This window comes from Erinaceus europaeus, chromosome 20 (genome assembly GCF_950295315.1).
Source record: "Erinaceus europaeus chromosome 20, mEriEur2.1, whole genome shotgun sequence".
Classification (NCBI taxonomy): domain Eukaryota; kingdom Metazoa; phylum Chordata; class Mammalia; order Eulipotyphla; family Erinaceidae; genus Erinaceus; species Erinaceus europaeus.
The window spans coordinates 57,182,779-57,206,225 of NC_080181.1; the positions used below are offsets into that span (position 1 = coordinate 57,182,779).

Sequence of the window (23,447 nt, forward strand, 5' to 3'; positions counted from 1 at the left end):
TGCTCACAGCTCCTGCCACTACTCAGCCCCAGAACAAGCCAGGGCCACGGCCTTGCAAGTGGCCATTGCTCCTCTCGGCACAGCCGAGGACAGTTCCAGACATGCCAGTCTGGTGCGGGACGGGGTGCTAGCTCTCCCTGGGGGTGCCCGCAGGAAGGGCTGGGCTGCGGAGCCATGAGGGCAGGGAGTTGCCCCGTGCTCCTCTGCGGGGGCTGTGTGGGCCTGTTCCTGAGACCGCCACGTGCTGACCACACCCCGACCGTGGTCCCAGCTTCCGGGAGGCCAGCAGGGTGTGAGGGGGATGAAGACGGAGCAGAGGCAGCTGGGAGGCAGCTTGGCTTTACTGGGCTTTGCTACATGGGTGGTTACGGCTGCGGGGAGTGAGGGGAGGGTGGGACGCAGGGCCCCTCTCTGCCCCCGAGGCCGGCTCACTGGGCCAGCGCCTGCACCACGTCCTTGGCCAGCAGGGTCGCAATGACCATCTTCTCGCTGTTGACAACCAGCTGTGCAGCGCCCCCGGGCTGGGCGTCCAGGGCAAGCAGGACCAGACTCCCGCTGGTCAGTGTCCTCCCCGCAAACCTGTGTGGCAGGGTGGTAGCTCAGCGGGGAAGGGGCTCGCACCCGGATCCCAGATCCCGGGTCCCCTCAGCACCTGTACTCATCTGAGGCCCCACAGGGGACACGGCCCAGGTTGGCGGCAGTGGTCACCCTATGCGCCACCACGTGGTCACTGCGACAGGCGTCCGGCAGCACAAGCTTCTCCGTGATCTCATTCATGCCGGTCAGCTTGCCTGGGCGGAGGGCAGCTCGGTCAGTTGTCCACACAGGCGCACCCACCCTCTTCCAGCCCCGTCCCAGGACTGCCCTGGCCTTCCCAGGGCCTGCTTCCCTCTGCCTGAGTCCTTCCCTGGGGACCCCAGAGGTCAGGGGCGGGGGTGGGCTGAGGCGCCTGCCCCGCGGGAAGCCACCCTCTCCCCCTCGCAGCTCTGCAGCTTCGCTCCTCATAACTCCACCCATGCGGCCCTCCTGTGCTGGTCCCAGGTTGAGCAGAGGCGGGGCCGAGCCTGCCTCCATCCACACAGGGCGGCTGGTCTCACGCAGCCCCTCACCCCTCACGCACCTTCCAGGCCTCAGCGGCGCACTGGGAGACCAGACGAGGCAGCCTGCCTCCTGCTCTGCTCTCACCACAGCCAGAGTGGCGGTGTCCATGCCCAGAGCCCCTGTCTTCCTGCAACCTCAGAGCACCCACCGGGGGTGCCACCCGGGGGCCCCAACTCTCCTCCAGGCTGCCCTGAAACTGGGGCCGTGCTGGACCCCCCAACTCAGACCCTCACACCCACCCCGGCTGGGTACTCACTCTGCTCCTTCTTGAACTCGTTCTCACTCATGAACACCGGGGCCATCAGCTCCCCCACCGGGGGCTGGATGGACACGTAGAACTGGCGGGTCTGGGTGCTGGGGGAACATGGTAGGGGTGCAGCAGACACTGAGGGCTGGGTGTGGCTTCCAGACCCCCATCCTGCCCCCACCCCATCCCCGGGACACACACCACAGCTGGAAGTTGGCCGCCTGCGTGGAGTCACAGAAATTGACGCCCATGACGGCAGTGGTGGTCTCCCCAGGAGCCAGGGACTCTGCGGGCCGAGAGGCAGGTGACCTCGTCAGGCCCCTGCACCCACCTCCTCCCTGGGCCTCTCCTGCTCTGAGCAGCAGCATGTGTGAGGCCACTGACTCAGAGGGAGGTCAGGGGAGACCACAGCACCACCCCACCACCATGGCCTCTGCGGGCTCTGTGGGGCTGGAGTGGAACCCAGGGCCTTGGTGGCATGCCCTCTAACAGCTGAGCTGTCTCTGGGCTGGGCTCCTACCTCCCTCTTCCTCCTCGCTCCTCCCCTGGGCCACCACACCCTCTGCCCACTGTCCCCACCCTCTGCCTCGCTCCTCCTGCCCGGTCATCCCCAGGACGCCACCCCAGACTATGCCGAGGTCTGCCCCCACCCCCACCCGGCCTCGGCCAGCACCGATTTCCGGGAACTCTTGGATGCTGATGCCCGCGGGCAGTTTGGGGGTGCCAATGTGCAGGCCCTTGATGGGCGTCTCGGAGCTGTTGGAGAAGTGGACGTGCACCGACACCATGCGGGGGTCCCCCGGGAAGGGCTGGCGGCTGAAGCTGTAGTCCACGGCCAGCCCCTCGCCTGCCACGCGGTGCAGCAGCTCCTGGCGCCCCGCTGCCGAGGCAGGGCTCAGCAGCTGTGGGGAGGGGCCGTGTGGGAGGGGGCCGGGAGCCCCTCGCCCCCCAGGCCCACGTGGGCAGCCACTCACCGAGGGCAGCAGAGGCGAGTCTGTGAGCGTCAGGCCCTCCAGGTCAGCAGCCAGACTGGACGACACGGCCGTGGGGGGAGGCGCCGGCTGGACGCTGGGCGGGGTGACTGGGGGCAGGCAGGGGCGGGGAGGGCGGAGATGGGGTGGCGACCTGCAGCCAGGGTGACCCCCCCCATGCAGCTTCCAGCCCCCACCCCCACTCCACCCCACCCGCACCCCACTCCACTCACAGTCCTCCAAGTCCAGCAGGGACACCTCCTTGGTCTTGGGGGCGCTGGGAGGCTGAAAGAGGGGCGGTGCACGTAGGTGTGGCAGAGCTGGTCACGCCCAGACCCCAGGCCTGTTCCTGCCCACACGGGGAAGGGCACTCGGGGTGGGGGGACCCTCACAGGCATTTTCCTCCAGGAGGCAGGACCCGCGGGCTCGTCGTCAGACTCAGAGGAGGCCTGGGACTCGGAGCCGCCGCTGGAGCCGCTGCCCCCCTCTGAGGACGAGCCCCCCTGCCCCGCAGGCTCCTTCTTTCTCTTCTCCACCTTCCTCTTCTCCGCCTCCTCACTCCGCTCACTGGAGGAGAGAAGGACCAGTGGCTCAGGCCCACAGGGACCTCCCCCACACACCTGGGAAGACTGGGGGAGCCCCGGGAGAGCTGCCCGCCCCGTGAGGTGGCAGAAGTGCCCCCACCTGCCCTGCTCAGCTGTGCCCCACCTCTCGCTGCTGCGGCCTCTGTCCTCCTGCTCTTCATCTTCGTCAGACTGGCTGCTGGAGTCCCCGGAGCTGCTCTCACTGCTGCTCTTACTGTCAGACTGGCTCTCAGACTCGGGCTCTGCAAAGGGTGGGCTCCAGTGGGTCCCGGGAGCCGGGTTCACATGCTGCCCAGAGCAGCGGCCCACCCGCCTAGAGCCGCCTGAGCCGTGGCACCTGCCCTCACCGCTGTCGGCCGACTCCGTGGTGCCCGACTCTCCCGGGGCCGACTCCCCGTCGGAGTCCGAGTAGAAGGGCTTCTCCTTCTCCTTCCTCTTCTCCCGGCTGGAACACTTGGTCCACTCGGGAACCTGGACACGCGAGTGGGCGGGGGGGGTCACAGGAGCATGGGGGTGGGGTGACCCTGCCCAGCCGGCCTTCCCAGGGCCTGGTCCACAGGAGGCTGTGGGGTGCTGGGGGCCGGGAGCACACGGGGGGGGGGGGGCACACGGCACTCGGGGACCTGGGTGAGCTCTCCCAGCAGGCCCACTCGTATCTCCGTAAAGGACAGGTCTTCTTCCTGCATGTGGAGGGGCGTCAGGACTCCCAGCCCCTGCTGACCTCCGCCCCAGCCCCCCGCCCCACTGACCTCCACATTGCGCACGGAAGGGTCAGGGGCCTCCTCCGGCCAGTCTGGGAGCTCCTGGTACCCTGTGGCCTTGGCGTTGAGCAGGTGGGACAGAGAGCCCAGCTGGAAGTGGTCCCGGTCTGGGGACAGGTCAGAGGTCAAGCCATGCGAGTGTGGCGTTCCCTGTCTGGACACCCAGGCTATGGGGAACAGCCCCCAGAGGAGGCCATACACACGGCCTAAGCAGAGCAGGGCTGAGGGCTGCAGGGGCGAGGGCGGGGGTGGGGGTGGGGGGCAGGTCCAGCCAATGTTGACTGCCCCTGCCATGCAAGGAAGCAGGTGTGGAAGCCTGAGGCACAGCAGGCAAATATGCGGGCAGTGGACGTGGAGGTAGGAGGAGGTCAGGGACAGAGGAGGGTGGCCCTCAGGACCCGACTCCCAGGGCAGGGGACAGCCAGGAAGGTGCCGAGAAGCCGCTCCCCTCCCCGGGTGCATTGGGTTCTGGGGGACCACCGAGGATGCCCTCTGGCTACTTCACAGCTACCAGAGGCCCTGGCGCCTCAGGCAGGAGAGTGGAGGGCATGGCGCTACAGGGTGCTGAGGGAGATGGGCCCACCTTTGAAGGAAGACTCCAGGACAGGGGCGGGCTTGGGCGCCAGGAAGACCTTCTTGGCGTGGCGGCTGAGCGCGCCCCCCTGCTCCGAGGGCACGATGAGCTGGCGGGTGAAGCGCGCGCGGTCCCGGATGTCGTAATTCTGGTCGTACTTGGCCAGGCTCAGCACGTACTGGGTCAGCAACTTGGTCTGGGGTGGGGGCCGTCGGCGGGCAGCTGCAGCAGGGATTCTGCCCCGGCCTCCGCCACCCCTGACCTCTGACCCCAATGCTGGCGAGGGGCTGCCCCTTTGGAGCAGATTTTCCTGGGGCCCGTGGTGCCCTGGCCCGACTCCCATCTGCCTCAGCCAGGCCGGGAAGCCAGGCGCCTGGAGGTCTGGAACATTCTTCGAGGCCTCGCAGCTCGGGCTCCATCACCCGTGGGGATATAAGAGGGGGAGTGGTTCAGTGGGCACAGCTCACACCTCCCCAGCACCAGGCCCTGGGACTGACACTGGCACCACAGGAGCACCACGGAGAGAGGAGCAATGCCCTGGCGTCCCCCCATTGTTTCCCTCTCTCTTATTAAAAGACAGCTGCCAGGAGTCGGGCAGTAGCGCGGCAGGTTAAGCGCAGTTGGTGCAAAGCCAAAGCTCAAGGACCGGCATAAGGATCCCAGTTCGAGCCCCCGGCTCCACCTGCAGGGGAGCCGCTTCACAGGCGGTGAAGCAGGTCTGCAGGTGTCTTTCTTTCTCTCCCCCACTCTGTCTTCCCCTCCTCTCTCCATTTCACTCTGTCCTATCCAACAATGGCAACATCAATAACAACAACAATAATAACTACAACAATAAAAACGAGGGCAGGAGTTGGGCGGTAGCGCAGAGGGTTAAGCGCACGTGGCACGAAGCCAAGGACCGGCATAAGGATACCAGTTCAAGCCCCCGGCTCCCCACCTGCAGGGGAGCCGCTTCAGAGGCGGTGAAGCAGGTCTGCAGGTGTCTTTCTCTCCCCCTCTCTGTCTTCCCCTCCTCTCTCCATTTCTCTCTGTCCTGTCCAACAATGACGACATCAATAACAACAATAATAACTACTACAACGATAAAAAGCAACAAGGGCAACAAAAGCGAAAATAATTAAATAATTTTTTAAAAACAAGGGCAACAAAAAGGAAGTAAATAAATACTTTTAAAAAACCTGAAAAATAGACAAGTCACCAAAAGCCAGGCTGGGGAGGCGGCTTAGCAGAATCACGTAAGTGCGTATAGGCTCACCCTGCGGCACGTTAAGGGCAGTAATGGCAGTGGGGGGAGAGGGCGCCCACTGAGAGAAATAAGAGTAACAGCAGGAGTCAGGTGGTGGCACACCCACCTGAGCGCACCCCTTACCACGCACAAGGACCCGGGTTCGAGCCCCTGGTCCCCACCTGCAGGCAAGAAGCTTGGTGGCCGTGAAGTGGTGCAACAGCTACAGGTGAACAAGACAGCTCACCTGGACAGTGCGCCAGCTCTGTCCTGGCTCACCCCAGCCCCCACCACACAGAATCTGGGGGCTGCGGGATCTCTCCCTCCCCAGTGGTGACTCGGGGAGTGCCGTGGGGACATGCCAGGCTGTGGGAAGGTGCCCACCTGCTTGGAGTTGGTCAGGTACAGCTTGGCGGCCAGGTTGATGACCTGCAGCTTGACGATGTCCTCCTCCGCCGTGAAGGACCTGGCCATCTTCCGCAGCACATCGGGCGCGATCTTGGGCACGTGCTCACAGTACTCGCCAATGAGCCAGAGGATGCTGGCTCGCGCCATGGGGACCTGCGGGGGACGGACGTCAGGCAGGTGTGCCAGGGGGCGGCCCCGGCCCAGAGCTGGCCAGGGACCTCTGACATCCAGGGTAGCGCCTCCCTCCCCAGGGACGGCCCCTGGTTTAGCTGGGCTCCCCACACCCCAACACCTTCCTGAGCCTCCGGGAGCCTCCTTCAAGGTTCTAGGGGCAGGCTGCGAGGCTCAGGGAGTACCCCCCGAATGGAAGGGGTGACTCAGGCAGCGCCGGCTGCCCCTGCTCTTGGGATCTTTCGGGGGCAGTTTGGAAATGAGCTCTGCGGAGGCCGCGGGGTCGGGGCACAAGGCCGGGCACCTGGATGTTGTCCGTGAGCTTGGCCAGGTGCTTGATGATCTCCCCGTGCTGTGCCGGCTGCATCTGCAGCAGCTTCTTGATGACCACCACCGACTCGGCCACCACGAGCTCTGTGGGCGGGGACGGTCAGCGCCCACCGGCCCGGCCTGGCCCTCGGGGGGATGGAGGGCACTCAGGGGGCACTGACCATCCCGGTTGGACAGCAGCTGCACCAGCCCATTGAGGCAGGTGTCACGCACACGGCCGATGTTGGTGGCACAGCGTCCGATGGCCTGGATGGTGGCGGCCACAAAGTCCTTGTCCATGCTGCGGATGTAGGTCTGTGGACAGAGCCCAGCGGTGGCAGGCCACAGCGACCCTCTGGAAGTCTGTCACTTCGGACCTGCCACACAGCAGGGCCCGTCCGAGGCCAGCTCTGGGCTCCGGGGACAAGGGCCGACTCACCCTACCTGGAACTCCCGGAGTACCGTGGGGATGTTGGTCTCGTTGGCCAGGTTGGTCAGCACCTCCAGCTGAGGGAAGACAGCGGGCAGGTGGCTGGCGGTGGGTGACCATGCCACCACGGCCCTGCCTTGCAACCTGCTGCACGCCTGGGCGTAGGCTTTAGGACAGGCCTGCTCTCCTCACGCCTGGTCCGGTGAGCCCGAGTTCCCCTTTCAGTGGCCCCTCCACCGGACTCCCACAGCTGCCCAAAGATGTGCCCCTCTGGCCTCCCACACCATCCCCAAGGCCCAGTGTCCCAGACCAGCGGGCCTCTGGGCATGAGTCCTCCCGGGCCACTCGGGAATGTGCCCCTGAAACTCCCTCAGCCGCCTCCCAGCACCAGCCCAGGCCGACTGCAGCCCTTCACACCAGGGCCCCTCACCCCCTCCTGGACTCCCGGGCAGGGAGGTGGCACAGTGGGACGGCGCAGGGTGGCAGGGTGGCAGGGTGGGGTGTAGTAGCCGCCTGCCTCTTCCTACGGGGATGCTTTTGCGTGAAGGCCTGCGGGACAGGAACTCCGCACCCAGAGGGCCTGCTTCTGCCCCCTACGCCAGCACTGGAATGAGTGCTGCAGGGAATGAGCGTCCCTGGGGAGGTGGGGATCCAGTGCCTGCCCAGCACTCACCTTGAGGATCTTGATCTGCGTGGGGTCAGTGGACCGGATGTAGAAGCTCTTCAGGTAGGGTTCAAACATGCCCTGCAAGGGAGCCAGGTGGTAGTGCAGCAGGTTAAATGCAAGTGGCACAAAGCCCAAGGACTGGCATAAGGATCCCGGTTCGAGCCCCCGGCTCCCCACCTGAAGGGCAGTTGCTTCACAGGCGGTGAAGCAGGTCTGCAGGTGTCTTTCTCGCCCCCTCTCTGTCTTCCCCTCCCCTCTCTATTTATCTCTGTCCTATCCAACAACGACGACATCAGTAACAATAATAACTACAACAACGATTAAAAAAAACAAGGGCAACAAAAAGGAAAGTAAATACATAAAATTACAAAAAAAAAAAATTAAAAAAAAACATGCCCTGCAAGAGAGGCCCTAAACTCGCTGCCGCCCCCCAGCTCCATGGCGCTCAGCTCCACCACACTCCTGCCTCCTCTGCACGGCCATTCTCCACGCTCAGGCCCCCTCCCGCCCACGCCTCACGGTCTTTCCTCCCTGGGGTCTCCCCTGCCCCAGAGGCAGAGGCCAGGCCGGCCTCCCCTGCATGCTGGACCCACTAAGCTGCAGGCTCACCCGGCGCTTGATGGACATGGTGGCCACGTTCTGCAGCACCACGTACTGCACCTCGCTGTGGAGAGGAAGGGCAGGTGGTCAGGGCCACCCGGGCAGGACAGGGCCAGTGGGTGGGCGCCAGGCAGGGGGGCGATGGAGACAATCCGGGTTCCAGAAGAGTGCAGGCGAGGAGGGGCAGGTGTGGGTGGGGCCACCCAGGGGTGGGAGGAGCCTCCCTGGTGGGGGCGTGGCCTCTAGGGGTGGGCCTGCGGGGTCTCCTTGGGGGATAGGTTCCTGACTGACCGCTGAAGTCTATGATGGGCAGGGTCTCCGGGACCTCTTGGAGGACATGGCACCCATAGAGTGGGTGCCCTCGTTGTGGACGCGGTATTATGGGCTGGACATCTCGAGTGTGAGCAAGCGGGGCAGGGCCTCCCTTTAGGCCTGATCTAGCTGGGGGTCCCCTTGTGGGCGGGGCCTTACCGTGGGCGTGGACTTCCTGTGGGTAGGACCCAGCGGGGGTGGGGTCGATGTGGGCGTGGCCACATCCAGGCCCTCTATATGGGCGGGGCCTCTTATGGGCGGGGCCACACCAGAGCCTCCGCGTGGGCGGGCCCCTGGGGACGGGGCCACACCAGACCCTCCGCGTGGGCGGGCCCCTGTGGGCGGGGCCACACCAGACCCTCCGCGTGGGCGGGCCTTTTATGGGCGGGGCCACACCAGAGCCTCCGCGTGGGCGGGACCCTGGGGACGGGGCCACACCAGACCCTCCGCTTGGGCGGGCCCCTGCGGGCGGGGCCACACCAGAGACTCCGCGTGGGCGGGCCCCTGTGGGCGGGGCCACACCAGACCCTCCGCGTGGGCGGGGCCTCTTATGGGCGGGGCCACACCAGACCCTCCGCTTGGGCGGGCCCCTGTGGGCGGGGCCACACCAGACCCTCCGCTTGGGCGGGCCTCTTATGGGCGGGGCCACACCAGACCCTCCGCTTGGGCGGGCCCCTGTGGGCGGGGCCACACCAGACCCTCTGGGCGGGCCTCTTATGGGCGGGGCCACACCAGAGCCTCCGCGTGGGCGGGCCTTTTATGGGCGGGGCCACACCAGACCCTCCGCTTGGGCGGGGCCTTTTATGGGCGGGGCCACACCAGACCCTCCGCTTGGGCGGGCCTCTTATGGGCGGGGCCACCACACCAGAGCCTCCGCGTGGGCGGGCCCCTGTGGGCGGGGCCACACCAGAGCCTCCGCGTGGGCGGGCCTTTTATGGGCGGGGCCACCACACCAGAGCCTCCGCGTGGGCGGGCCCCTGTGGGCGGGGCCGAGCAGGTCTCACCTGTGGCTGCGCAGCAGTCGCACCAGCGCCTTGGCGATGACGCCCACCTCGGCCTTGGGCGCCAGGTGGAAGTAGAGCTGCGCCACGGCCATGACCACGGCGGCGCTGCGGCTCTGCAGCAGGGGCTTGGTGTTGCGCAGCAGCAGCCGGTGGTCGGGGTCCATGACGTAGGGCTTTCGGGCGGGCAGCGCGGGCACCGCCTCCCCGGGCGCCGGGGCCTTGGGCTCCTCCTCCTCAGAGCCGTAGAAGGCTTTCTCGGGGTTCTCCTCCAGCAGGGACTCCTGGGGGCAGGTGGGGGCAGGCGGGGCGGTGGGTGGGCCCCCTCCGGCAGGGGCTGGGGGACGGGTGGGGAGGGGCAGTGGGGGAGGCAGCAGGGGCAGCGCAGCCCCCTCGGCAGGGTCCTGGGGCAGCAGGACGGGGCTCACGTTCTGCGCGGGGCTGAGAAATGGGTGCGGGCGTAGCGCGTGAGCACGCTGATGATGACCCGGGCCGGGAGGGGCAGGGGTCAGGCAGCAGGGGCAGTGGGCAGCCCCCTCCGGCAGGGTGGGGGACCAGGTGGGTCAGCAGGGGCGCTGGGCGGGGCAGGGCGGCCCCTCCGGAGGGCAGGGTGGGGGACCAGGTGGGGCGCTGGGCGGGGCAGGGGCGGCCCCTCCGGAGGGCAGGGTGGGGGACCAGGTGGGGCGCTGGGCGGGGCAGGGGCGGCCCCTCCGGAGGGCAGGGGTGGGGGACCAGGTGGGGCGGCGGGCGGGGCAGGGCGGCCCCTCCGGAGGGCGGGGTGGGGGACCAGGTGGGGCGCTGGGCCGGGCAAGGCGGCCCCTCCGGAGGGCGGGGTGGGGGACCAGGTGGGGCGCTGGGCGGGGCAGGGGCGGCCCCTCCGGAGGGCAGGGTGGGGGACCAGGTGGGGCGGCGGGCGGGGCAGGGCGGCCCCTCCGGAGGGCAGGGTGGGGGACCAGGTGGGGCGGCGGGCGGGGCAGGGCGGCCCCTCCGGAGGGCGGGGTGGGGGACCAGGTGGGGCGGCGGGCGGGGCAGGGCGGCCCCTCCGGAGGGCAGGGTGGGGGACCAGGTGGGGCGGCGGGCGGGGCAGGGCGGCCCCTCCGGAGGGCAGGGTGGGGGACCAGGTGGGGCGGCGGGCGGGGCAGGGCGGCCCCTCCGGAAGGCGGGGTGGGGGACCAGGTGGGGCGGCGGGCGGGGCAGGGCGGCCCCTCCGGAAGGCGGGGTGGGGGACCAGGTGGGGCGGCGGGCGGGGCAGGGCGGCCCCTCCGGAAGGCGGGGTGGGGGACCAGGTGGGGCGCTGGGCGGGGCAGGGGCGGCTCACGTTCTGCGTGGGGCTGAGGAACTGCGTGCGGGCATAGCGGGTGAGCATGCTGATGATGACCACCTGGCCCCACTCCTCCACGTCGATGAGCAGGTTGCAGAGCTTGCGGTAGTTCTTGTGGATCAGGTCGATGCGCTCGGGGCACACCTCCTCGAAGGCCATGACCACGCTGCCCGCCACCAGCTGCGGACGGACGGACGCACAGACAGAAGCTGCGGGCTGGCGCCGCCGCCGCCGCCCGCGCTCGCCCGCCCTCGCCCGCTGCCCAGCGCACCGTGGTCTTGTCGGCCAGCAGCTTCTCGATGACCTCGATCAGCTGGTCTTTCTGGTCTGAGTCCAAACTGGAGAGAAAGTGCGGAAGGGCTCTGCCCCTCCCTCCCCAGCAGCTGTCCCTGAACCCACCACGCAGGCCTCCAGCCGGCCATCTGCTCCCCCAAACTCGCACTTTTTACTTATTTTGCTTTTGGAAGATGGTTTCTTTTGTCGCCAGGGTTATTGCCGCGGCTCGGTGCTGGCACTACGAATCCACCGCCCCCAGACCCCCCTCCCATTTTATTTTATTTATTGGACAGACAGAAATTGAGAGGGGAGGTGGAGACAGAGAGGGAGAGAGACATCTGCATCTCTGCTTCACCACTCATGAAGCTTCCCCTCTGCAGGTGGGGGCAGGGACTCGAACCCAGGTCCTCGTGCATGTTAAGTGTGCACTCAACTGGGTGTGGCACTGCTGGGCTCTCCTAAGTATTCTTTTTTAAAATTTTTATTTATTTCCTCTTTTTTTTTTTTTCCTCCTCCAGGGTTATTGCTGGGCTCGGTGCCTGCACCATGAATCCACTGCTCCTGGAGGCCATTTTTTTTCCCCCTTTTGTTGCCCTTGTTGTAGCCTTGTTGTGGTTATTATTATTGCCCTTGTTGACGCAATTCGTTGTTGGATAGGACAGAGAGAAATGGAGAGAGGAGGGGAATACAGAGAAGGGGAGAGAAAGACAGACACCTGCAGACCTGCTTCACCGCCTGTGAAGCGACTCCCCTGCAGGTGGGGAGCCGGGGGCTCGAACCGGGATCCTTACGCCGGTCCCTGCGCTTTGCGCCACATGCGCTTAACCCACTGCGCCACCGCCCGACCCCCTTATTTCCTCTTTTGTTGCCCTTTTTTTTATCATTGTTGTAGTTATTGTTATTACTGATGTCATCATTGTTAGAACAGAGAGAAATGGAGAGAGGAGGGGAAGACAAAGGAGGGAGAGAAAGACAGACACCTGCAGACCTGCTTCACCGCCTGTGAAGCGACCTGTGCAGGTGGGGAGCCGGGGGCTTGAACCAGGATCCTCAAGCCTGACCCCTCTATGTATTTGTTCTTCGGACTTATGCACTCATCAGAGATGGAACCAGAGCGCCGTCCTGGCACGTGATCAAAGCCAGGGATCAAACTCAGGTCTTGTGCTTGGGAGGCCAGAGCTCACGCTCTAAGCGACCTCCTGGCTGCAACAAGGACAGAGCCAGGCAGCACCCTGGCTGTGGGGGCTGGGGTGGAGCCTGGGGCCTGTGCTCTGCCCACCACGCCACACGCCTCAGTTCTTCCTAAACTCACAGCACCTGGGAGTGCGGCGTGGGGGGCAGCGGGGTGAGCACCTGTAGAGCTTGGGGATGGCGTGGGCGGCCGTCTTGCGCACGTAGGGCGACATGTCTGAGGCGGCCTCCTTGATGGCCAGCATCATGATGGGCACGATGATGGGCACGCGGATGCTGGAGAGCACGCGGAGAGCACTGGCGCGGATCAGCTGGTTGGGGTCCTGGGCGGGCGGGGCGGACAGTGAGCAGGGCTCTGGCCCTTGTCAGCCCGTCCTGACTCCTGCCTGGGGACGTCGCCTCGCTGTCCTTCACAAGGCCTGCGGTCCTGCAGCCACCTCAGCTCCTGACCAGGTGCTGCCTCCACGTCCAGCGGACGGCCAGCAAATGGACTGCCCACCCCGCCGGAGACCTCTGCCCACCCTCCTCACGCCCAACACCCGCCTGTCTGCCAGGGTTTCTCAGAGAGACGGTGAGACAGGGAAAGGAGAGACACCGCAGCACTGCTCCACCACTCGAGAAGGTTTCCCCATGAGGCCGCCAGGCAGAGGGGGAGATGGGCTGTAGCTGCCTGCCCTGAGATGAGAAAGCAGTGCTGGGACAGCTCCGGACTCAGGGCCTTCCAAGGCCCAGTGACAGAGCGGAGGAGAGGGAGGCTACAGTCACCATCCACAGACCCCTCTGGGCTGAGCCAGCCACACCAGGGACAGTAAGCCCAGCCACGGAGGAGTCGGGCGGCGTGTTCGGCACAGACGGCGCAAAGGTCTGCAGGTGAAGCAGGTCTGCAGGTGTCTGTCTTTCTTTCCTCCTCTGTCTTCCCCTCCTCTCTCCACTTCTCTCTGTCCTATCTAACAATGACGATATCAACAACAGTAATAACTACAACAGTGAAACAAGGGCAACAAAAGGGAAAAAAATAAGTAAATGAACCAGCCACGGGAGAGCCCTGGATGCAAGCAGACTTCCCACGGGCAGGAGGACACCAAACAGCAACACTGACAAGGAGAAAAGAGCGAGGGAGGCTGGGGAGACGGCACTGCGGTTCTGCAAGCCACTCTCCTGCCCCAGCTGCGTGCGGCCGGCTTCACTCCGGCACCACCATCAGCCAGAGCCCAGCCCCCTACAAAACAGACTCGGTCTGGGGCCCGCTGACAACAGACACCTGCACATCAGTGACAGGGAGATACACCAGCCTGCTGCTGTTTGGTTCCTGGGCCTTATGCACAGACGGTCCCCTACGGTCCTGCCTTTTGGGAGCCTGAGGGAGATTTGACGAGTTATTGCTGGGCAGGGCCTGGAACACAGTGGACTCAAGGACCTGGGCTGGAGCCCCCGGTCACCGCCCGGGAGCACCACGCAAAGGGGAGACTTGACAAGCAGCGGAGCAGTGCTGTGTTGGCTCCCCCCCCCACTTCTTGCCCTCCAAAGAAAGAAGACAAGGAAGTCGCCAGGAGTGGGGGTCCCGCAGGAGTGTAGCCACAGCGGTGACCTGGTGACCGACTGCCTCTGCCGCTGCCGCTTGGGCGTGAGCTAGCTCTCCGCACAGAACGCACGTCCTGCTACACGTGAGACCTGGGTTCAACCCCCAGCTTGGCGTGGGAGCCCCTGGGTGGTGGAGCTATGCTATGCGTGGTCTCTCCACACACACTCCAGCCCCCCACAGAGGGGCTCTGCCCTCAGTACGCCCCACCCTGCCCACCGGCCGCAGGGGAGCACCCTCTGGTGTGGCCGCCCCCCCCAGGCCCTCTCTTGGGGGCAGTGAGGGGCTCTCTCAAGCCAGGGTCCAGGGCTCAAAGTCGAGGTGGCCTTGTCACGAGGCCCGGCCCACGCCCCCTCCCTCTGTGCCGGCTGGTGCTCCCCTCTGGCCCCAGGGCGGGCGGGCGGCGCCCTCTGACCTTCAGGCCTCGCTGGAAGGTGGAGATGGACAGCAGGGCCAGGTCCTGCTGCTCCTCAGCGTAGCGCACCAGGTACACATACACCAGCTTCTTCACCTGGGGGGGCAGGCAGTGAGGGCCCCGCTACACCGTCCCACCCCACAGTGAGGCCCGGCCCACCAGCCGACCACTGAGAGCCCCGCTACACTGTCCCACCCCCACAGTGAGGCCCGGGCTGCCCCACCAGCCGACCACCCGAGGGCCCCGCTACTCCGTCCCACCCTCACAGTGAGGCCCGGCCCCACCAGCCGACCACCGAGGGCCCCACTACACCGTCCCACCCCACAGTGAGGCCCAGCCCACCAGCCGACCACCGAAGGCCCCGCTACACCGTCCCACCCTCACAGTGAGGCCCGGGCTGCCCCACCTCGATGTTCTTGCAGGCCACATTCTTCACCACAGCGGGGAACAGGTCAGAGGCGTTCTTCCCACGGGCGATCATCTGGGGGGGCAGCGGGCAGCAGGCAGCGGTCAGCGGGGGGGGGCGACACCCACACCACAGCTGAGACACCTGGGTCCCTGGCCCTGCCCTCACCGCCACGATCCTCTTCATGGCCTCCAGCTTGAGAGAGTCTTTGTTGGTGTCCAGCATCTCCTTCAGGTCGTCATGCCTGGGGGGCAAGGGTCAGCTGGGGGAGGGGCCACAGGGCTGGGGGACCTAAGGGGGAGGTGGCAGGACACTGGGGGCTCTGGGGACCTGAGGGGGAGGGGCATAAAGGACTCAGGAGGCTCTGGGCAGGGGGCCTGTGGGCTGGACTGTGTCCACACCCTGGAGTCAGCCCAGGTGGAGAGAGGGCTGCAGGGGGAGCCAGCTGGGATGAGGGTGGGCCGTACAGGCTGGGTCCACATCTCCCCTCTGCTCTTTTTTTTTTTTTAACCAGGGCTTTGCACTTGCAGTATTCTACTCCTGATAAACCCCCCATAAATCAGTAGATAAATAAGCCTTTTAAAAATAAACCTTAAGGGGAGTCAGGTGGCAGCGCAGTGGGGTAAGCACACGTGGCACAAAGCGCAAGGACTGGCATAAGGATCCCGGAGCGCAAGGACTGGCATAAGGATCCCGGTTCAAGCCCCCGGCTCCCCACCTGCAGGGGAGTCACTTCACAGGTGGTGAAGCAGGTCTGCAGGTGTCTGTCTTTCTCTCCCCCTCTGTCTTCCCGTCCTCTCTGCATTTCTCTCTGTCCTATCCAACAACAACGACATCAATAACTACAACAACAATGAAAAACAATAAGGACAACAAAAGGGAAAATAAACAAATAGCATTAAAGTAAATAAATAAACCTTAAGAAATAAAGCAAGTCTGCAGGGCCGTGTGTGGGGGTGGAGGGAGACACCGCCAGGCCTGCTGCCTGTCTCGGGAATCACCACTTCCCATCAGGAGGTTCTCAAAGGCTGGCGTGGTGGTAGGGAGAGCTCAGCGTGAGACTGCAAGGCCTGCTTTCCCGAGGCCACAGCTTCAGTCCCTGTCCCTGGCGTCACCATATGTGAGAGCTGAGCAGTGCCTTGGTCTCCCCTAAAGTTAAGTGGATTTAAAAGCAGGCCACAGGGAGCCCCTGCAGGGAAGAAGCTTCACAAGTGGTGAAGCAGTGCTGCAAATCTCTCTTTTCTCTTTCTCCCTCTCCCCCAATTTCTCTCTGTTTCATCTAATTAAAAAAAGTAAGAGGAAAATAAAATAATAAAAGGGAAAATGACACCAGGAGTGGTGGGTTCATCATGCAGGCACCGAGCCCAGCATTAACCCTGGTGGTACTTTACCATGTCAACTGGCTGTAACACCAAATAAAACACTGAAGTACAGAAGAAAAGCAGACAAAAGTGACAGAAAACTCCCTGGCTTTCGGGGGTCGGGCGGTAGCGCAGCGGGTTAAGCGCAGGTGGCACAAAGTGCAAAGACCAGCGTAAGGATCCCGGTTCGAGACCCCAGCTCCCCACCTGCAGGGGAGTCGCTTCACAGGCGGTGAAGCAGGTCTGCAGGTGTCTGTCTTTCTCTCCCCCTCTCTGTCTTCCCCTCCTCTCTCCATTTCTCTCTGTCCTATCCAACGACAACAACAGTAATAACCACAACAAGGGCAACGAAAGGGGGAAAAATGGCCTCCAGGAGCAGTGGATTCATGGTGCAGGCACCGAGCCCCAGCAATAACCCTGGAGGCAAAAAAAAAAAAAAAAAAAACCCTCACTGGCCCTCAAAGCACAAGAACAAGACAGGGACAATAACTCTGCAGCACAGCTAACAGCCATGCATGAGGTCCCAGGGCCCCTGGCCCCAGCCCAGCCCCCACCGGACAGAGCTGAGCAGAGCTCTGGCCAAACAAGAACAGAACCGCCGGCACCAGCTAAAGGCGAGGGGGCTGGGCTCTGCCTGCGCATGCACTGAGGGGCTGAGGCCTTCGCCAGCATGGGAAGCCAGGCCCTAGGGGCATGCACAGTTCTCTGAAGGGACTTCACTGTGAGGGGTCCCTGCCGCAGAGAGAGGCAGCCAGGAAGCGATGGGGGCGAGAGCCGCTGTGTGCTGGCTCTGTCTGCAGCTATGGCCATGGGCGCCACATTGGCACAGAGGAGGCTGCCCGGGTTCCTGTGAAGCTGGACATGACTTCTTCTGTATCTCAAGTTCAAAAACATGAGCCGATTCTCTTTTTTTTTTTTTCTGCCTCCAGAGTTATTGCGGGGGCTCAGTGACTGCGCCATGAATCCACTGCTCCTAGAGGCCATTTTCCCCCTTTTTGTTGCCTTTGTTGTTGTAGCCTTGTTGTGGTTATTATTGTTATTGTTTATGTCATTATTGTTGGATAGGACAGAGAGAAATGGAGAGAGGAAGGGAAGACAGGGGAGGAGAGAAAGACAGACACCTGCAGACCTGCTTCACCGCCTGTGAAGCGACTCCCCTGCAGGTGGGGAGCCAGGGGCTCGAACCGGGATCCTTACGCCGGTCCTGCGCTTTGCACCACGTGTGCATAACCGACTGTGCTACCGCCCGGCCCCCACATGAGCTGATTCTTGAAGGAAGTGACGCTGGACTTGCGCGAGACTCAGCCTGTGCCTCCGCGAGCTGCCATAATGGGCACCAAGGAGACCCGGCCACTCTGGGAGGGTCCATGTCTGAGAAGGGGACAGAACGGCCCAGACTGAAGAAGGAGATCTGAGTTACCCAGAGGCTGGGATATTGTACAGATGTGGTCAGCTAGGCAGGACACACAAACCACCATATTTCCATGCAAGTATCATTATTTACATATCAGTCTTCTGTCTTGTTTCAAAAATGACTCCTCCACCACATCACCCCCTCAGGGTTTCACCCATTCCCGCGAGCTAAAAAAAACGATAGCAACCTTGCTACGGAAGCTTTCTACCTTCCCAGAGCGCCTCGTTTTCTTCACCCCCTTTCCTAGTCAATTCCGTCCGACTTGCCACTTCCGGAATTCTCCTATAGAAGTCACTCCTGTTTCCGCTCTCTCTCTTTTTGCTCTTCCTCGTCCCGACCTGGAGAAGGGCTGGCTTGTATAGCTGGAGGTGGCCATTTTGCTAGCTCCATGTGGTCTAAACCCGCTGTGCTGTCACGCTCGACTCTGGGGCGTCCGCATCAATAAAGAATTGTATTACCATGCCCCCACGAGTTCCTCGTCTCTCTCTCCCCCCGGCGAAGCTAGCCCGGCACCCAGATACACAACCCCAAGACTCGGGTGACTCCTGACCCACTTGTGATGTTCTCTAGATGAAATTAAATCCACTACTGGCTAGGAGCAGTTTCTGAAAGACGAGGAAGTGAGGGCTGGTGACACAGCTCACCTGGGATCAGGGAGAAGTCAAAGGTCACAGGACAGTTTCATAGACCTGGGGGGGGGCTGGGCGGTGGCACATTGGGTTAAGCACAAGGACCTGCAGAAGGATCCTGGTTCGAGCTCCCCACCTACAGGGAGGTCGCTTCACAAGTGGCGAAGCAGGTCTGCGGGTTGCGGGTGTCTGTCTTTCTCTTGCTCCCTATCTCCCTCTCCCCTCTCAATTTCTCTCTGTCCTATCCAAAAAAAAAAAAAAGACGCCAGGAGCAGTGGATTCACAGTGCTGGCATCAAGACCCAGGGATAACGGGAGGGAGGGAGGGAGGGCCATTGACTGGTCCCTGGGACCAGAGCCTCTGCAGGGAGGGAGCCGCTTTGCTGAGGGCAACAGCTGAGTGGCACAGAGCACGGGCTCACCCAGCCTGGGCAGAGCCATCCAGCACCCCCGACCGTGCCCTCTGGGTGCTGGCCGCCACCAGGGTTGACACTGTGGTTGCGTACTTCCAACGGGCCTGGGGCACTCTGCTCCAGAGTGAGGGGAGAGAAGAGGGGAGAGACAGACAGGGAGAGAGACAGAGAGACACGACACACTGTTCCACTGAAGCTTCCCCTTTGGCTGGTGCTCCCATGTAGTGGCCCAGGGCTCGAACCCAGATCCCTGTGCATGGTGAAGTATGCTCTGCCAGGTGAGCCGGCCCCTGGGGACTCCAGTAGTTTTTTTGGGGGGTATAGTCTCTCGACTGGGGGACCTCAGAACAGAAACGCCTCCTCCCCACACAGGCATGGAGCTGCAGCCTGAGGTGGGGGCCACCAGGCTAGGCCGAGGCCACCACATCCTCACGGTGTCCTCCCCTCCTCCCCGTCCTCACGGTGTCCTCCTCCCTCCTGCCGCAAATCTCTCTCTCTTCTCTTTCTCCCTCTCCCCCAATTTCTCCCCTCCTGCTGACCCCGCGCCTGTGAGGACCTGGTGCAGGACAGGACGGCTTTCTGCCTCCTGCAGGCCCGACCCACTGGAAAGGGGTGGGGAGCAGCCAGTGAACTTTTAATATCCAAACTGGGTGGAGGAGGGGAGTTTACAGGGTTTTAGCTAACATACTTTTTGAAAAAGCAAGAGAGTTAGAAGCAAAGACAGGAGGGCAGCAGTGTCGCAGGAGACCCGCTGGTGGGGGCAGGGGTGAGTGACAGACTTGCCCGACCCAGGGATGCCAAGAGCAGGCTCCGAACCCCAGCCATGTCAGCCCCGACATGCTGACCACAGGTAGAAGGCGCCTGTCCTGGGGGCCAGGGACCCCGACCCTCATGTGGCCCAAGCTCCCCAAGGGGGGTGGTGACCTACCCCCCACCCCAGCCCCCATGCCCACATCCCCACACCCCCACAAGAAGAGAGCAGTCCTGGCCCTGGGCCCCTCTGCACTGTGCACGACACGTGGGCACGGTTCCCTGGGAGCTCCTTGGTTTCTGGGGCTACATCACATATACGCAGGCCCCACCCCAGGGAGCAGCTTCTCAGCCTTGGTGGGGGCCCCAGGAATGCCACACGGGGCCCCGTCAGATGCCCCACCTGCCTGCAACATTCCAGGCCCAGGGGGCGGGGTGCAGACAAGAAGCACCCCCTCGGCTCCCTCTGAGTGGGAGGGAGAGACACCAGACCCCCAGGACAGGGGCCCACCGAGGCCACCCACTCCCTGGTTCCCATGACCCGCGTGGTGGCCACATGGATCCCACCCCAGGGTTCTGGGCCAGGTCGGGGTCCAGGTAAGGACCCACGCGGAGACTTCCCTACCCGCCCCTCCCCAGCCTCCCACAGAGACCCCTGGCCCCCTACCGCAGTGGCTGTCTCAGGCCGGGTTCGGGCTCTGTGGGGTGGCCTTCTGGGGGGCCCTCGGGGGCCGTGTCCACTGGGGGGGCCTGCAGCTCCTCCTCAGGCCGCAGGGCCTGGTACCAGGCAGGGGCGCTCCCCTCGGGGGCCAGCATGGGGCTGGCGGCCCCCTGGTCACCCCCACGGGCCCCGGGCAGCTGTAGGAGGCGCTGCATGGCGGGACGGGACTGTCCCCTGGGCGCTCAGGTCAGCTGGTCCCCCACTGTCACCAGGGGCCGAGCCAGAAACCCGAGCCTGCCCGCTGCCCAGGGCCACAGACAGCAGGAGCAGAAGGCTCGGGTTCCTGCCGGACAGCCAACCTGGGGAGGGTGTGAACTGGACGCAGGGGGAGGGTGGGAGGAGCAGGCAGGGCCAGCTGCACCGGCTGCAGCCCCCACCCATCTCACTCCTCCTCACCCCTCTTCACACAACCCTCGACCTCCACACACTCCTCACCCTCCTCACTCTCACCTCCTCGTCCTCCTCACTCTTACCTTCCTCCAACTCCTCACCCCTCCTCACTCTCCTCGCCCTTCTCACCCTCCTCACTCACCCCTCCTCGCCTTCCAGAGCTGGTTCCCTGATGTGCTCCTCCCGGTAGCCTCCTGGGAGGGGGACCCAGAGCCTCCCCCCTGCAGATGCTCCATATCAGACACACGTGGTGCCCATCCCCCCTCCTCCCTGCATGGCCCCGGCCCCTCCCCCTCAGCAATGGTGTCTGTACTCCCAGATGCCAACTCCCTCTGTTCCTTCAAGGCCCCCGGCCCTGCCTTAGGCTCCCCAGTGCTTAGGGCTGCTCCCTAGAAACTGAGAGGCCTTAGATCAAGGCCCTGCACCTGCTCCCGGCTGCTCTGCCCCAGCAGGCAGCCAGCCAGGGTCCACCCTGGGAAGAGGTGTGGGCACTGGGCCTGTCCAGACAGAAACGGCCAGAGAAGAGGTTTAGGGGGTCAGGCGGTAGCACACCGGGTTAAGGGCAGGTGGTGCAAAGCACAAGGACCGGCGTAAGGATCCCGGTTCGAGCCCCCGGCTCCCCACCTGCAGGGGAGTCGCTTCACAGGCAGCGAAGCAGGTCTGCAGGTGTCTGTCTTTCTCTCCCCCTCTCTGTCTTCCCCTCCTCTCTCCATTTCTCTCTGTCCTATCCAACAACAATGACATCAACAATAACAATAACAACCACAAGAAGGCTACAACAACAAGGGCAACAAAAGGGGGGAAATGGCCTCTAGGAGCGGTGGATTCATGGTGCACCGAGCCCAGCAATAACCCTGGAGGCAAAAAAAAAAAAAAAGAGTAGGAAAGCTTCCTATTGGGGGTGTGGGATGCAGAACTCTGGTGGTGGGAACTGTGTGGAATTGTGCCTCTCTTATCCTATAGTCTCACCAGTGTTTCCATTTTAAAAATAAAAACTTTAAAAGAAGTACGTAAGAAAAGCCAACGCGCCACTGATGAGTGACCAGAGTCTGGGAAGAGGTGAGACATAGGCACCGAGTCGCCAGTCTGAGTCTCATTCCTTTTCTCTTCTCTCCCTTTCTTTTTCTTTTTCCCCAGATCCCTGCTCAGCTCCAGCTGACGGTGCCGCTGGGGATGGAACCTGGGACCTCGGAGCCCCAGGCAGGAGAGCTTTTGCAGAATCCCTTTTGTGTGTTTCTGCCAAATGGCTGGGGAAGCAGCGGGAGACGGCTCAGTGGCAGAGTGCAGGGCTTGTGTGCCTGAGGCTGCCTGTGTCACCCACGGAACAGCTCAAGCTCACGTGACACAGAAAACCTTGTCCTTGCAAACAGTGTTGAGGGAGGCAGCCAGGAGATGACCAGGGGCCGGGCGGCGGAGCCCAGGGGTGTGTGCATGTTGCCACGCACAAGGACCTGGGTTCAAGTCCCTGGTCCCCCCCTGCAGGGGTGGGAGCTGAAGCTTCGAGAGTGGGGAAGCAAGTCTGGAAGTGTGCCCCTTTCTCTCTCTCCCTCTCAATTTTTCTCTGCCTCTATCCTAAACAAGCAAACAAATAAGTAGGGGCCGGGTGGTGCACCCAGTTAAGGGCACATAGGACCCGGGTTGGAGCCCCGGCTCCCCACCTGCAGGGGAAATTTCACGAATGGTGAGTCAGGTCTGCGGGTGTCTCTCTTTCTCTCCCCTATGGGTCACCCTGGCCTCTCAATTGTTCTCTGTCCTGTCCATTAAAAAAGGAAAATGTGGCCGGCCACCAGGAGCAGTGGGTGCACGGTGCCCGCACCAAGCCCAGCGATAACCCTGGAGGCAAAATAAATGAGTGAGTAAACCATCTTTAAAAAGATGACTCCAGCGGTGGAGGACACTGCACTACGTGTGAGGACTCGGGTGCGAGCCACCCGTGCAGGCTGGGCGCTGAAATGCGTGTGCCCGCCCCTGCAGGCCCCTGGCTTCGCGCCCTCCTGGGCCTGAGCAGCCCTGCTCCTGCTCCGGGTGGCCTCCTGTCCCCACACGCGGGCAGGGACCAGGCCTGGCGGGCGAATGGGCGGAAGGGCGAGGCGCAGGGCGAGCGGCCAGGCCGGCTCCGGCTCCGGCTCGGGCTCGGGCTCCCCAGTGGCCGCCCGCCCTAACCCGCCCGCCCGCCGGGCGCTGTCCATGGTGCCGCCGCGCTCACCGCTTGTAGTCGGACGAGAAGATGCCGCCGCTCGCGGGGTCGTGGCCGTACTCGGGCTCCCCGGGCCCCGCAGAGCCGCCCTTGTCCTCACTGTAGGCGGGGGCGGTCGACATGTTTCCTGGGGGGCTGCCGCCGAGGGGGGCGGCCGGGGCGCGAGCGGGGCCTGGGGGCGGCCCGGGGAGGGGTGCGGGGCGGGGGGGACAGGGAGACCCGGATGGAGAGGTGCGGGCCGGGGGAGGGGCGCACTGGCCGCAGCCCCGGGCGGAGGGGTGCAGGAGGGGCCTGGGGGTGCAGGGCCGAGCTTCGGGGGGAGCCCCGGGTGGAGGGGTGCAGGCCTGGGGACAGGGAGACCCGGACGGAGGGGTGCGGGGCGGGGGGGACAGGGAGACCCGGATGGAGGGGTGCGGGGCGGGGGGACAGGGAGACCCGGGTGGAGGGGTGCAGGCCGGGGGGACAGGGAGACCCGGGTGGAGGGGTGCAGGCCGGGGGGACAGGGAGCCCCGGGTGGAGGGGTGCAGGCCGGGGGGACAGGGAGCCCCGGGTGGAGGGGTGCAGGCCGGGGGGACAGGGAGCCCCGGGTGGAGGGGTGCAGGCCGGGGGGACAGGGAGCCCCGGGTGGAGGGGTGCAGGCCGGGGGGACAGGGAGCCCCGGGTGGAGGGGTGCAGGCCGGCCGGGGGGGAGCACGGCGGCAGGGTGCAGGCTGGGTCTGAGGCGCAGGGCTGAGCTCGCGGAGGGAGCCGGGTGGAGGGAGCGGGCGGGCGGGCGGGGCCCTGCAGGCGGCGGTCGCGCAGTCGCGGAGAGGCCGGGAGCGCAGGGCGCCGCGAGGGGAGGAGCCGCCGGCCCGCCCGGCCCCGCCCCTGCCCTCCCGGAGGAAGCCGCTGTCACCCGGCCTGGGGGCGGCTCCGGGTCTGGGGGCTGCACCGGGTCTGGGGAGACTTCCGGGCGCAGGGGCCCCCGCTCCGCCTGCAGGGGCGGGAAGGCAGCGCACCCCACGCGGGTCTTGGGGGCCCGGGA

General features: G+C 64.3%; 1 protein-coding gene across 5 annotated transcripts; it reads right to left on the reverse strand.

Moving 5' to 3' along the window:
- Positions 1-323: 323 nt before the first annotated feature.
- Positions 324-22,602, reverse strand: AP3B2 (adaptor related protein complex 3 subunit beta 2). Of its 5 annotated transcripts, none has more exons than XM_060179499.1 (26): positions 22,433-22,602; positions 14,718-14,793; positions 14,550-14,624; positions 14,144-14,239; positions 12,312-12,472; positions 10,954-11,020; positions 10,680-10,862; positions 9,365-9,645; positions 8,058-8,112; positions 7,455-7,526; positions 6,796-6,858; positions 6,534-6,666; positions 6,347-6,456; positions 5,848-6,024; positions 4,248-4,434; positions 3,653-3,771; positions 3,251-3,374; positions 3,004-3,145; positions 2,712-2,886; positions 2,553-2,604; positions 2,323-2,429; positions 2,022-2,250; positions 1,550-1,634; positions 1,358-1,455; positions 653-791; positions 324-579 (listed from the first exon to the last, which is right to left on the reverse strand). In XM_060179499.1, exons 1-26 carry the CDS (start codon positions 22,543-22,545, stop codon positions 429-431), a joined length of 3,270 nt encoding a protein of 1,089 aa, XP_060035482.1. In that variant the 5' UTR covers positions 22,546-22,602; the 3' UTR covers positions 324-428. The 5 variants fall into 5 exon arrangements, with proteins under 5 accessions (XP_060035482.1, XP_060035483.1, XP_060035480.1 ...); XM_060179500.1 differs by having other exon boundaries at positions 3,028-3,145; positions 22,433-22,601; XM_060179497.1 differs by lacking the exon at positions 22,433-22,602 and adding an exon at positions 19,783-20,056.
- Positions 22,603-23,447: the final 845 nt, after the last annotated feature.

What these genes read in the sequence shown, in the direction of transcription:
- AP3B2 (XM_060179497.1), bottom strand. Translation starts at nt 19,991, where the DNA reads ATGCAGCGCCTCCTACAGCTGCCCGGGGCCCGTGGGGGTGACCAGGGG. An exon ending in CCATGAAGAGGATCGTGGCG is followed by an intron (nt 14,625 to 14,717) that starts GTGAGGGCAGGG and finishes CTGCCCCCCCAG; the next exon opens with ATGATCGCCCGTGGGAAGAA. An exon ending in GGGGCCTCAGATGAGTACAG is followed by an intron (nt 580 to 652) that starts GTGCTGAGGGGA and finishes CCTGCCACACAG; the next exon opens with GTTTGCGGGGAGGACACTGA.